Here is a 13,179-nt window from a genome sequence, read left to right as displayed (position 1 = left end):
CAAAGAATGGGAAATGATGGCACTCCTTTGGCTTTCTCCTTTCTCTTTTACTCAGTTTAGGTCCCTAAGCCATGGGATCAGCCAACAACATTCAAGGTGAATCTTGCCTCTTCCGGTAAACTCTTTGGAAATGTCCTCACAGTCACACCCAAAAGTGTGTATCCTAGGGAACTGTCTTACTGCTGTGATGAAACACCGTGACCAAAGCAACTTGGGGAGGAAAGGGTTTATTTCACTCACAATTCCATATAATAGTTCATCATCAAAAGCAGTGAGGCCAGGAACTTAAGCAGGGCAGAAATCTGGAGGCAGTAGCTGATGCAGAGGCCATGGAGTGGAGCTGCTTACAGGCTTGCTTCACATGGCTTGCTCAGCCTGCTTTCTTACAGAACCCAGGACCACCAGCCCAGGGATGCTACCACGCACTGGGCCCTCCAATAACTAACACTAATTAAGAAAATGTCTTCCAGCCAGATCTAATGGAGGTATTTTCTCAATTGAGGCTCCCCTCTTTTTAGATAAACGTAGCTTGTATCAAGCTGACATTAAACTATACAGGACAGCAATTCTAAACCCAATCAAAAGGACAATGAAGACTGCTCAGTAAAGGAAAAGTTACTACATCATAACATTCAAGCTGTGGCCTGTTTATTGCTTACTGCATTTTCCCACATTTGCAGTGAGAAAACAGAGAAAATGGAGAGGAAAAAGAATATGAGCCCAGTTGAAGCTGTGGACAGAAGTATATACTTTGGCAGTTGTCTGAGTCACTGTTGTACTGCCGTGAAGACATTAGAGCCAAAGCAACAGTTATTAAAAAAAAGCATTTTATTGCAATCTTGATTAAAGTTTCAGAGAGATAGTCCATGATTGTCATGGCATCATGGGGCTGAGAGCTTACATCATCATCTGTAAGCAGGCAAACAGAAAAGGCCAGCGTGGACTTTTGAAACTTCAAAGCACACATAATAACATACCTTTTCAATAAGTTTTCATCTCCTCTAACAGGGCCACACCTCCTAATTCTTCCCAAACAATTCTACTAACTGGGGACTGAATTCAAGTACATTAGCCTATAGGGGAGGGGGGTCAATATCATTCAAATCATCACAGCAAGGAAAAAAACTTGAACCCAGCGGAAGCAGAAGTCAGAGCAGGTTCAGATAAAGTAGCTGTTACTGATGAGAGAATAGCACCATTACAGAGAAACCTTGGGTTCTACACTGGGACATTAGAAAAGGTGGCTTGAGTAAGATCTCACCCATTGAAAACTCTAGGACTTAGTCTGATGAGTGAACTATGTAAAGCTGTGAAGGACAAAATCTAATCTGCAATGGAAACCAAAGATATTAGAGAAACCAGAAACACAAACATCAAAGAAAAGCAGCAGGCATTGCATGGAACAAGCCTAAAAGAGAAGACATGAATGCTGTGCACCCCTAAGTATAAATAGGTGGACCTCTCCAAGCCCATGGAGCCCAGATGATGGGCATGAAGCTGCAAATTTCAGTGTTTACTCTGCTGAGTTTTGGTCTTGCTTAAACTTATCTTTCCTGGCTATGCTTCTGTTTGTCTCTTTTCAAATGGGAATGTTTACCCTGTGCCACGGTATGCTAAAATCGTACGCACACACACTCTTACATGAGTTTACAGCTTGCCCTGAGTCTCAGAACAGACTCTGAATTGGGATTTTGAACAGTGGAATAACTGTGGGACTACTGAAAATCTGAAGACAAACTGAATGCATTTTACATAATGAGATGGCCATGAGCCTAAGGACCCAGTAGTCAAATGGGAAACGTCCCTTAGAGGTTCATTTCTCTGGCTAGCAGAATTATTGAAAGGTGATGATGTGGGAGCGTCATATATCAATCTGTTGATTTCATTGGTTAAGCAATAAAGAAACTGCTTGGCCCTCATAGGTTAAAACATAGGTGGGAGGAGTAAACAGAACAGAATGCTGGGAGGAAGAGGAAGTGAGGTAAGACGCCTCAGAGAGAGACGCCATGCTCCCCTCTCCCGGGTAGACGTGATAGCTCTGCTCTCTGAGGCACACGCAATGAAGCTCCGACCCAGGATAGACGTAGGCTAGAATCTCCCTGGTAAGCCACCTTGTGGGCTACATAGATTATTAGAAATGGGTTAAGAGGCTAGAGCTAGTGGGCCAAGCAGTGTTTAAAAAAATATAGTTTCCATGTAATTATTTCGGGGCATAAGCTAGCCAGGCGGCCGGGGTGCTGGAGACACAGCCCGCCGTTCTTACTACAACAAGGTGAGACTCACTAGAGGAAATAGTTAATTGAAGTGAGGGCTGGAGGATCTATTAGCCTTTAAATTTATAACTTGACCTCACTTCCTCCCAGTGTCAGCTTCCTTGTTTCCTAAGCCACAAACCATTTCCACCACTGTGCTGTCTCCACTATAACAGGCTGTACTCTCAAACTGTGAGACTGTAAGCTGCTTCTCATCAGCCACATGGTTTCACTGATAAGGGAAGTAAATACAGATGGGTAATCATTTGGTAAAGTAGCAGGATTTGGGGAGGGGAGATTGAGTCAGGGTTTCTCTTTGTAAACTTGGCTGTCCTGGAATTCACTCTGTATATCACGTTGGCCTCAAAGACACAGAGATCCTCCCACCTCTGTCTCCCAAGTGCTGGGATTAAAGATGTGTGCTACCATACCCGGCAGTAGCTACAACCTTAACCCTTAAAAAAGATAACTACTATTGCTGGCATATACATATTACAACCTAGAATAGTGCCCACCCCCTGCCTCACATCTCTTTGTACGGGATAAAGTTTAACCAGAGGCACGACATTCAGTCATTTATGCATTGGTATTTGGCTGTTTGGTGCTGTAATGGCAGAACTACATAGGTGAAATGGAAACCAGAGGGACCACAAGATTCAAATATTTACTATCTACTCAAAAGATTTGTACCATACAGCAATAGAAGGAAGCACCTAAAAATGTAACATTTTATGATGGTAGAGTATACATATACGGCAGTGACGACAAGAAGAGCACAAAATGCAGTGACGACAAGAAGAGCACAAAATGCAGTGATGACAAGGAGAGGACACTGCAGTGACGACAAGGAGAGGACACTGCAGTGACGACAAGGAGAGGACACACTGCAGTGACGACAAGGAGAGGACGCTGCAGTGATGACAAGGAGAGCACACACTGCAGTGATGACAAGGAGAGCACACACTGCAGTGATGACAAGGAGAGCACACACTGCAGTGACGACAAGGAGAGCACACACTGCAGTGACGACAAGGAGAGCACACACTGCAGTGACGACAAGGAGAGGACGCTGCAGTGATGACAAGGAGAGGACACTGCAGTGATGACAAGGAGAGGACACTGCAGTGATGACAAGGAGAGGACACTGCAGTGATGACAAGGAGAGGACACTGCAGTGATGACAAGGAGAGGACACTGCAGTGACGACAAGGAGAGGACGCTGCAGTGATGACAAGGAGAGGACACTGCAGTGATGACAAGGAGAGGACACTGCAGTGACGACAAGGAGAGGACACTGCAGTGATGACAAGGAGAGCACACACTGCAGTGACGACAAGGAGAGGACACTGCAGTGATGACAAGGAGAGGACACACTGCAGTGATGACAAGGAGAGGACACACTGCAGTGACGACAAGGAGAGCACACACTGCAGTGACGACAAGGAGAGCACACACTGCAGTGACGACAAGGAGAGCACACACTGCAGTGACGACAAGGAGAGGACACTGCAGTGATGACAAGGAGAGGACACTGCAGTGATGACAAGGAGAGGACACTGCAGTGACGACAAGGAGAGCACACACTGCAGTGACGACAAGGAGAGGACACTGCAGTGACGACAAGGAGAGCACACACTGCAGTGACGACAAGGAGAGGACACTGCAGTGACGACAAGGAGAGCACACACTGCAGTGACGACAAGGAGAGGACACTGCAGTGACGACAAGGAGAGCACACACTGCAGTGACGACAAGGAGAGGACACTGCAGTGACGACAAGGAGAGCACACACTGCAGTGACGACAAGGAGAGGACACTGCAGTGACGACAAGGAGAGGACACTGCAGTGACGACAAGGAGAGGACACTGCAGTGACGACAAGGAGAGCACACACTGCAGTGACGACAAGGAGAGGACACTGCAGTGACGACAAGGAGAGCACACACTGCAGTGACGACAAGGAGAGGACACTGCAGTGACGACAAGGAGAGGACACTGCAGTGACGACAAGGAGAGCACACACTGCAGTGACGACAAGGAGAGCACACACTGCAGTGACGACAAGGAGAGGACACTGCAGTGACGACAAGGAGAGCACACACTGCAGTGACGACAAGGAGAGGACACTGCAGTGACGACAAGGAGAGCACACACTGCAGTGACGACAAGGAGAGCACACACTGCAGTGACGACAAGGAGAGGACACTGCAGTGACGACAAGGAGAGCACACACTGCAGTGACGACAAGGAGAGCACACACTGCAGTGACGACAAGGAGAGGACACTGCAGTGACGACAAGGAGAGGACACTGCAGTGACGACAAGGAGAGCACACACTGCAGTGACGACAAGGAGAGGACACTGCAGTGACGACAAGGAGAGCACACACTGCAGTGACGACAAGGAGAGCACACACTGCAGTGATGACAAGGAGAGCACACACTGCAGTGACGACAAGGAGAGGACGCTGCAGTGATGACAAGGAGAGGACACTGCAGTGACGACAAGGAGAGGACGCTGCAGTGACGACAAGGAGAGGACGCTGCAGTGACGACAAGGAGAGGACGCTGCAGTGATGACAAGGAGAGGACGCTGCAGTGATGACAAGGAGAGCACACACTGCAGTGATGACAAGGAGAGCACACACTGCAGTGCAACAAGGAGAGCACACACTGCAGTGACGACAAGGAGAGGACACTGCAGTGACGACAAGGAGAGCACACACTGCAGTGACGACAAGGAGAGCACACACTGCAGTGACGACAAGGAGAGGACACTGCAGTGACGACAAGGAGAGGACACTGCAGTGATGACAAGGAGAGGACGCTGCAGTGACGACAAGGAGAGGACGCTGCAGTGACGACAAGGAGAGGACGCTGCAGTGACGACAAGGAGAGGACGCTGCAGTGACGACAAGGAGAGGACGCTGCAGTGATGACAAGGAGAGCACACACTGCAGTGATGACAAGGAGAGCACACACTGCAGTGACGACAAGGAGAGGACACTGCAGTGACGACAAGGAGAGGACACTGCAGTGATGACAAGGAGAGCACACACTGCAGTGACGACAAGGAGAGCACACACTGCAGTGACGACAAGGAGAGGACACTGCAGTGACGACAAGGAGAGCACACACTGCAGTGACGACAAGGAGAGGACACTGCAGTGACGACAAGGAGAGGACGCTGCAGTGATGACAAGGAGAGCACACACTGCAGTGACGACAAGGAGAGGACACACTGCAGTGACGACAAGGAGAGCACACACTGCAGTGACGACAAGGAGAGCACACACTGCAGTGACGACAAGGAGAGGACGCTGCAGTGACGACAAGGAGAGGACACTGCAGTGACGACAAGGAGAGGACACTGCAGTGACGACAAGGAGAGGACGCTGCAGTGATGACAAGGAGAGGACACTGCAGTGATGACAAGGAGAGCACACACTGCAGTGACGACAAGGAGAGGATACACTGCAGTGACGACAAGGAGAGGACACTGCAGTGACGACAAGGAGAGGACACTGCAGTGACGACAAGGAGAGGACACACTGCAGTGACGACAAGGAGAGCACACACTGCAGTGACGACAAGGAGAGCACACACTGCAGTGACGACAAGGAGAGCACACACTGCAGTGATGACAAGGAGAGGACACTGCAGTGACGACAAGGAGAGCACACACTGCAGTGACGACAAGGAGAGGACACTGCAGTGACGACAAGGAGAGCACACACTGCAGTGACGACAAGGAGAGCACACACTGCAGTGACGACAAGGAGAGCACACACTGCAGTGACGACAAGGAGAGCACACACTGCAGTGATGACAAGGAGAGGACACTGCAGTGACGACAAGGAGAGGACACTGCAGTGACGACAAGGAGAGGATACACTGCAGTGACGACAAGGAGAGGACACTGCAGTGACGACAAGGAGAGGACACTGCAGTGACGACAAGGAGAGGACACTGCAGTGATGACAAGGAGAGGACACTGCAGTGATGACAAGGAGAGGACACTGCAGTGACGACAAGGAGAGGACACTGCAGTGACGACAAGGAGAGGACACTGCAGTGACGACAAGGAGAGCACACACTGCAGTGACGACAAGGAGAGCACACACTGCAGTGATGACAAGGACAGCACACACTGCAGTGACGACAAGGAGAGCACACACTGCAGTGACGACAAGGAGAGGACACTGCAGTGACGACAAGGAGAGGACACACTGCAGTGATGACAAGGAGAGGACACTGCAGTGATGACAAGGAGAGGACACTGCAGTGACGACAAGGAGAGGACACTGCAGTGACGACAAGGAGAGCACACACTGCAGTGAAGACAAGGAGAGCACACAATGCACTGCAGTGACGACAAGGCTGACTAGTTTTCATAGTCAACAATCCCAAAGACTAGACAGACATACAGGTGTTTTCCTATCCCCAAAATAGTAGTCATTTTAAAACTAAGCTTACAGATTCTATGTTGAGTACAAATATCCTAAGTACCTAAATTACCTAAATATCATACCTAAGGAACTTACAAACATCATATATTAAGGCTTAATACCAGGCTATAAAATAATTTTTCTGACTCTACCTCTTAAAATTGAATCATATTATGTGAGAGCCATAATCATAAAGTATCAGCAGAAATGTACAAAGAGGACTAAGGAGATGACTCCATGGGTAAAGTGCCTGATCACAAGCCTGATGACCCGAGTTCAGATCCTAGGACACACTTTAGCCTTGAGGAGGAGGAAGGAGGAAAGGCAGACAGGTGGTCCCTGAACCTCAATGGCTTAGCCAAAGTAGTGACCTGAATTCAGGTTCACTGAGAGACCCTGTTTCAAAAAAATAAAGATGCAGAGCAACTGAGCAAAGTATGCAACATCAACCTTGGGCCAATGCATGCAAATTCAACATTGTACATGTGCACCCCTACACACACACCACACAACACATGCACACGCACGCATGCATGGAAAAGAGAAATACATAAAGGGTAGGGCAAAATACACTGAAGTGGCTTGCAATCTGGATGGTAATAATAATAATCTCTAAGACTTAGAGTCTAACAGTAGTTAAGTATATTTCAATCTCTATATTTCCTTAAATTTTATGTAAACGGTTTCCTTATCCACGTATAGCCCACAGTATATAAAAAAGTAAAAACTGTATTACCTGAATTGGATGTTCACTAAATGAGGCTGAGAGCCATCAGATTGCCAGTAAGTTTCTAGATTGTCATCTCGTAATTGGTCCACACCAAACCCTAGAAACAGTGAAAATGGCAATAAATTTCTATGAAAAAGTTATATGTTTAAAACATAAAATTATCATACATATTTGTCCAGATAAAGACTTTATCAAAATATAAAACTTAACCAAAACTCTTTCACTCTTTCATTCAGATCTCAGCTCAAGAAATACCACTTGTGGGTGGTTGTGTCGATCACTGTCAGACCACTTGTTTCTTATATGTGAGGCCCTGGGTTCAATCCCCTTGACACACAGGACAAACATTTTGAGTGGCTGTTTTTTTTTAAAAGGCATCTCTGGGGATAAAGTCCTTATTTTCTCAAATCCAAATTCTTCCCCTTTTTATAAACTAATCATAAGAATGATCATCCTGTGATAGCCTTTAGAATAGGCAGATTTGAGCAGGCTCATTATCCCATCTTAGCTTTTTGCTACTTTTTAAGTTCCCTAGTAAAGATAACTAAATTTCATGGTTCTTAAGAGAGTCCTTGTTAAACAATCTATTGAGTTAAAGGTTTCTTCTACTTATTTCACTTTGGCTATATTTTCCCCCTGTTTTACAATTTTATTTCTATCTTATCTCAAAGAATTTCATAAAGTGGTATTTAGTCTTAAGCAAAACAAGTATTAAACAAAAATCTTTAACTCAAGACTAATTTGAAATTTGCTTCTAAGACATTACTTATTAAAGTATAATGGGAAAAACAAATAAGCATAATCTTTTGAGAACTGATCATTCTGGACCTTTCCTCCAGGACACTGAGTATGATTACTAGCTTCCACGTCCACATTTTTTTTCACAAGCAGAATGTATTATGAGCATAAATTCACATGCTGATGTCACCTCTTTCTTAAGTGTCCAATGTGATTATTGTATCTGAGTTGTCTTAGTCAAAAAAAACTTTAAGACAATGGCAGATCTGTTTTAATGGCTTTGACAGGTATTATGTACCCAGGTAAAGAACATTATTCAGAGGGAAAAAACTTTTATAAGCCATAACAGGCTCAGTGGTTCTCTTTTTAAGGTTCTACTGCTTGCAGACACTAGAAGAGGGCACTGGTCCTATGAAGTGAGAGTTAGAGGTGGTTGTGAGCCGCACAATACAAAATGGCAACTGAACTCAGGTCCTCTGGAAGAGAGAAAGGGTTCGACACTTGAGCTCTCTCCAGTTGCAGTGGTCCTGTAGTGCGGCCCTGCACCTGCAACATCAGCAATTCTGAGAGCCTGCCTCACTCAAAGTATGTTTAAGGAATCTTTTGGATGATTCTGGTGCGTGCTAAGATGTCACAGCTCCTTCTCTAAGGTTGCACTGCTTATACTTGTCTTGGCACTACTCATTTTTTGGACTCATCAATGCCTTGTTATGAGGTCGCTGTCCTGACCTCTACTTAGGTGATGCCCAGAAAACAACAACTCTCCCTCCTTCCCATGGTCATGATGACAGTCAATCAATCTGCAGACACTGCTAAAGGATGGGGCTAGGGTATGAGCAATAAAACCATCCGTAAGTAAAAACAACTGTCCCAAGGCAAAAAGAAACAATATTCTTTGTGGTTATGGTTATTGTTTAGTAAATACTCATTTTTTTCTCTTGGCCCTCCATCAGGGGTATATGGTCATATTTGGATTAAGTCCAGACTGATTTGAGTTCAACACAATGTGAATGAATATGACACAAGCTGCAGTTTTAATGTGTTTGCAAGGTCTGGATTAACCCTTTAAAAGTCTCTACCACACTAAGAGAGCATGTCTGGATCCATAGGGCAGACACCATTCGTTACATGAAAGATGTATTTTAAATGTCCAAGCCATTTTCTTCTTAAGCATCTCTAGAAACACAATTACTTTCAGACTGGATAGGGGGTTACTGTAACTCAGCCACGAGCCTTGACTTTATCAGATGTGGTGTTACACACCCTTAATCCTAGAACTTGGAAGGCACAGGCAGGCAGACAGCGTGTGTGTTTGAGGCCAACCTGATCTACTAGAGAATTTCAAACCAGCCAGCACTACATAGTAAGACCCCATCAGAAAGACAGACAGACAGAAAAATATAGCCTTCATAAAAGAATTCATCTATAATTGTATCCTACAACTGTTTACAGTTCAGCTAAACAAAACCAATGAGCTTTCTCCTTGTACTTAAAATCCAAATTCTTTTTCTTTTCTTTTTTTTTTTCCTTTGGTTTTCTGAGACAGGATTTCTCTGTAGCTTTGGAGCCTGTCCTGGAACTAGCTCTTGCAGACCAGGCTGGCCTCAAATACCAGAGTGCTGGGATTAAAGGTGTGCACCACCAACGCCTGATCAAATCCAAATTCTTTGTGTGTACATGCATGTTTTATGTGTTCATGCATATATGTGCACATGCACAGACCAGAAGTTGATACTAGGTATCTTCCTCTATCGCTCTCTACTTTATTTTGAATGCATATGTATTTTGGTGTATGTATGTACACATGGGTGAAGGGTTACACAAAAACGTAGAAGTCAGGCATCAATGTTAGGAGTTTTACTGTGAGGTTTCGTGTGTCAACTTGACACAAGCTAGAATCATCAGAGAGAAAGGAGACTCCATGTGATCCAGCTGTAAGGCATTTTCCCATCTAGTCATCAATGAGGGAGGGCCCAGCCTCTGGTGGGTGGTGTTATATCTGGGCTGGTGGTCCTGGGTTCCATAAAAAAGCAAACTGAGCAAGCCCTGAAAAGCAAACCAGTAAGCAGCTTCTCTCCTTGGCCTCTGCATCAGCTTCTGCCTTCAGGTTCCTGTCCCGTTTGAGTTCCTATCCTGACTTCTTTCAGTGATGAACAGTGATGTGGAAGTAGAAGCCAAATAAATGCTTTCCTCTCCAACTAGCTTTTTGGTCATGGTGTTTCATTGCAGCAATAGAAATCCTAACTAAGACAGGTGTCTTGCTCAATTACTTTCTTCATTATTTTATAAGATAGTGTCTCTCACTGACCCTGGAGCTCATCAAGTCAGCAAGACTATCTGGCCAGCAAGTCCCAAGGATCCTCTTATCTCTGCCTTCCAAGCCCTGGAAGTAGAGGCACCCCTGACACAGCAGAATTTTTACATAGGTGCCAGGGATCAAAACTCAAGTCCTATAGCTAGAGAGGCAGATCAGCAGTTAAGCACATTTGCTGCTCTTGCAGAAGACACAGCTTCAGTTCCCAGCATCCATGTGTCATATTCATTTATAACACCAGTTCCAAGGGATCCAATGTGTCCCAGAGGCATCAGGCACACACACAGTGCATACACATACATGCGGGCAAACAATCATATATATAAAATAAATTAAAAAAAAGAAAAAGAAAAGCTCACTGGGCAGTGGTATACACCTTTAACCTAGAGTGCTCGGGAGGTAGAGACAGGCAGAGTGAGTTCGAGGCCAGCCTGGTCTTCAAGAGCTAGGTCCAGGATAGGCTCCAAAGCTACACAGAGAAACCCTATCTTGAAAAAGAAACAATGATAATGTTGATGATGATAATGGACTATGATGTAGAAGTGTAAGCCAAATAAATAAACCCTTTCTTCCCCACTTTATTTTTGGTCATAGCATTTCATCATAACAATAGTAACCCTGACTAAGTCAGAAACTATGCCAAGAAAAATGACCAGGTTTCAATAACAGCAGTAACAACTGAAGATCACTGCAGTTTATGTCAAACTGATTTCCCACAGAATCAGTGAACTGACAATAAAAAAAGGAACATCCTACCAACACCTACAATAGCAAAACTCACAAACATACTACACTATGTAAAAGAAGCCAGACTCAAAAGTTTCCATACTATAGGACTATATTCATAATAGAATTCTTCAGCTGGGTAGTGGTGCCTCAGGCCTTTAATACCAGCACTTGAGAGACAGAGACAGGCAGATCTTTGAAAATTTTACACTGATCTTTTTTAAATTATTACAAAAAAGAAGAAAATGCCTATCAAATTAAGGGTTAGATAAATGGGAAGAGATACACACATATCCTACCCTGACACATACTAGCAAAAGACATCGACTCCAAGAATAAAGAGAAAAATATTAAATGCTTCCAGAAAGAACAGCAAGCATAAAATGTGAATTAAACAACTAAATAACAGTAGAAATGGCACAGGAGGAGGAGACAGTCTTGTAAGAAACTTAAATCTAAAAATTTTAAAAATCTTATTAATATTAGTAATGCAATTGGATGAAAACTACACAATAAATGAGAACCCAGTTCATTAGAATTAAAATAAAATATCTACACACACACACAAAATTAAAGGTAGTCCAATACATAAGAAAATTATTAGTAGGTTGGGCAATGCCTTTATTCCCAGCACCTGGGAGGCAGAGGCAGCCAGATCTCTGAGTTGAAGGCCAGCCTGGTTTACAGAGCAAGTTCTAGGACAGCCAGGACTACACGGAGAAACCCTGTCTCAAAAATTAAAATAAATAAATAAATAAAAAAGCCAAAAGCCACGTATATATAAAAGAAAATTATAAGTAATTATTATCACAGCATCCAAGTTTTGTTTTGCTTTACCTGGTTTGCACGAAGAGAGTGACCAAACAGCTTGGGACCCGATTTCCCTTACTGTCGCTGTCCTTTCCAACTGCTTAGGATCAGCACCAGGAGGCGTCTTGTTCGGTGTGGTCATTTTAAAATTATTCTGCGGAGAAACAAGCAATATTCATTATTCCTAGACTTGACCATCTTTCTTCAAATGTAAAAACAAAAGCTCAGTGCCGAGCCTTGTGGTCTAAGGCAGAGTCAGAAGCAGAAAGACTGGAGTTCAACCATCTTTCTTCAAATGTAAAAACAAAAGCTCAGTGCCGAGCCTTGTGGTCTAAGGCAGAGTCAGAAGCAGAAAGACTGGAGTTCAAGGCCAACTTGTTCTACACAGTTCCAGGACTACATAGGGACCCTATGTCAAATAAGATAAAATAAAATAAACTTTAATGACAAAATAATCACTCATATTCCCTTCATCTTTTATACCTTTTGGTAATCCTAGCAAAGGTATGAAAACATGAAGAAAAAAACTTCTTGGGAAGTTGAGAGTATGTTGAACTGCTCCGGTAAACGTTATGGCTACTCTACATTATTGTAAATCCTAAACAGAACCAATAGAACTATAGACCATCTCCTTACCACGTTCCTTCCGATTCCAAGCTATCCCTATAACCGCCACATCCAAGAATCCTCTAAGTAATCACAGAGACATTATGAATTCCGTTAAACCCTGAATGGTCTGCCACCGGAGGAGGAGGGGACAGGACTCATCTCGACATAGGAACAGACTGAAACGACCAGCCAGGCGGAGAAACAAAAGGCTAGGAGAGGAATGGGTCCTGGACTTAAAGACTAACACTGCAGGAGCTGAGCACAGGAGCTGAGCACAGGACTGAGGACGCTGCCTGACGCCGCTACTCCACCAGGTCCGCTAAGGCTCCACCCCAGACCCATCAGGCCTGAGGAGACAGCAAGTTCAACGCCACCGAGAACAGGGAAGAGCCAGGGCGGATCTCGAACTCGGTACAGACCTGGTCTGCCACAATCCGTTTCCGCGGCGCCTGCCGGTCCACGCCACTCCCACCGCAGCTCAGTGATTCCGGGCTCCCTCAGTAGACAAGAGTCGCATCTCAATGACGTCAGAAGCGTCCACACCTTCCATCCA

General features: G+C 44.9%; 1 protein-coding gene across 2 annotated transcripts in view; it reads right to left on the bottom strand.

Moving 5' to 3' along the window:
• Nucleotides 1-13,158, bottom strand: part of Anapc10 (anaphase promoting complex subunit 10) — a 57,885-nt gene extending 44,727 nt beyond the window's left edge. The window contains exons 1-3 of one of the 2 annotated variants that reach the window (XM_075976540.1): nt 13,046-13,158; nt 12,045-12,171; nt 7,436-7,526 (exon numbers count right to left, since the gene is read on the bottom strand). In XM_075976540.1, coding sequence (XP_075832655.1) covers nt 7,436-7,526; nt 12,045-12,159 — 206 coding nt within the window. In that variant the 5' untranslated portion in view covers nt 12,160-12,171; nt 13,046-13,158. The other variant, XM_075976541.1, reaches the window with a different exon arrangement.
• Between the last annotated feature and the right edge of the window lie 21 nt (nt 13,159-13,179).

The sequence above is a fragment of the Microtus pennsylvanicus genome, chromosome 6, assembly GCF_037038515.1.
Source record: "Microtus pennsylvanicus isolate mMicPen1 chromosome 6, mMicPen1.hap1, whole genome shotgun sequence".
NCBI classification, from domain to species: Eukaryota; Metazoa; Chordata; class Mammalia; order Rodentia; family Cricetidae; genus Microtus; species Microtus pennsylvanicus.
Note: the sequence above shows the minus strand (reverse complement) of the source record. Positions and strands in the feature narration are given on the sequence as shown.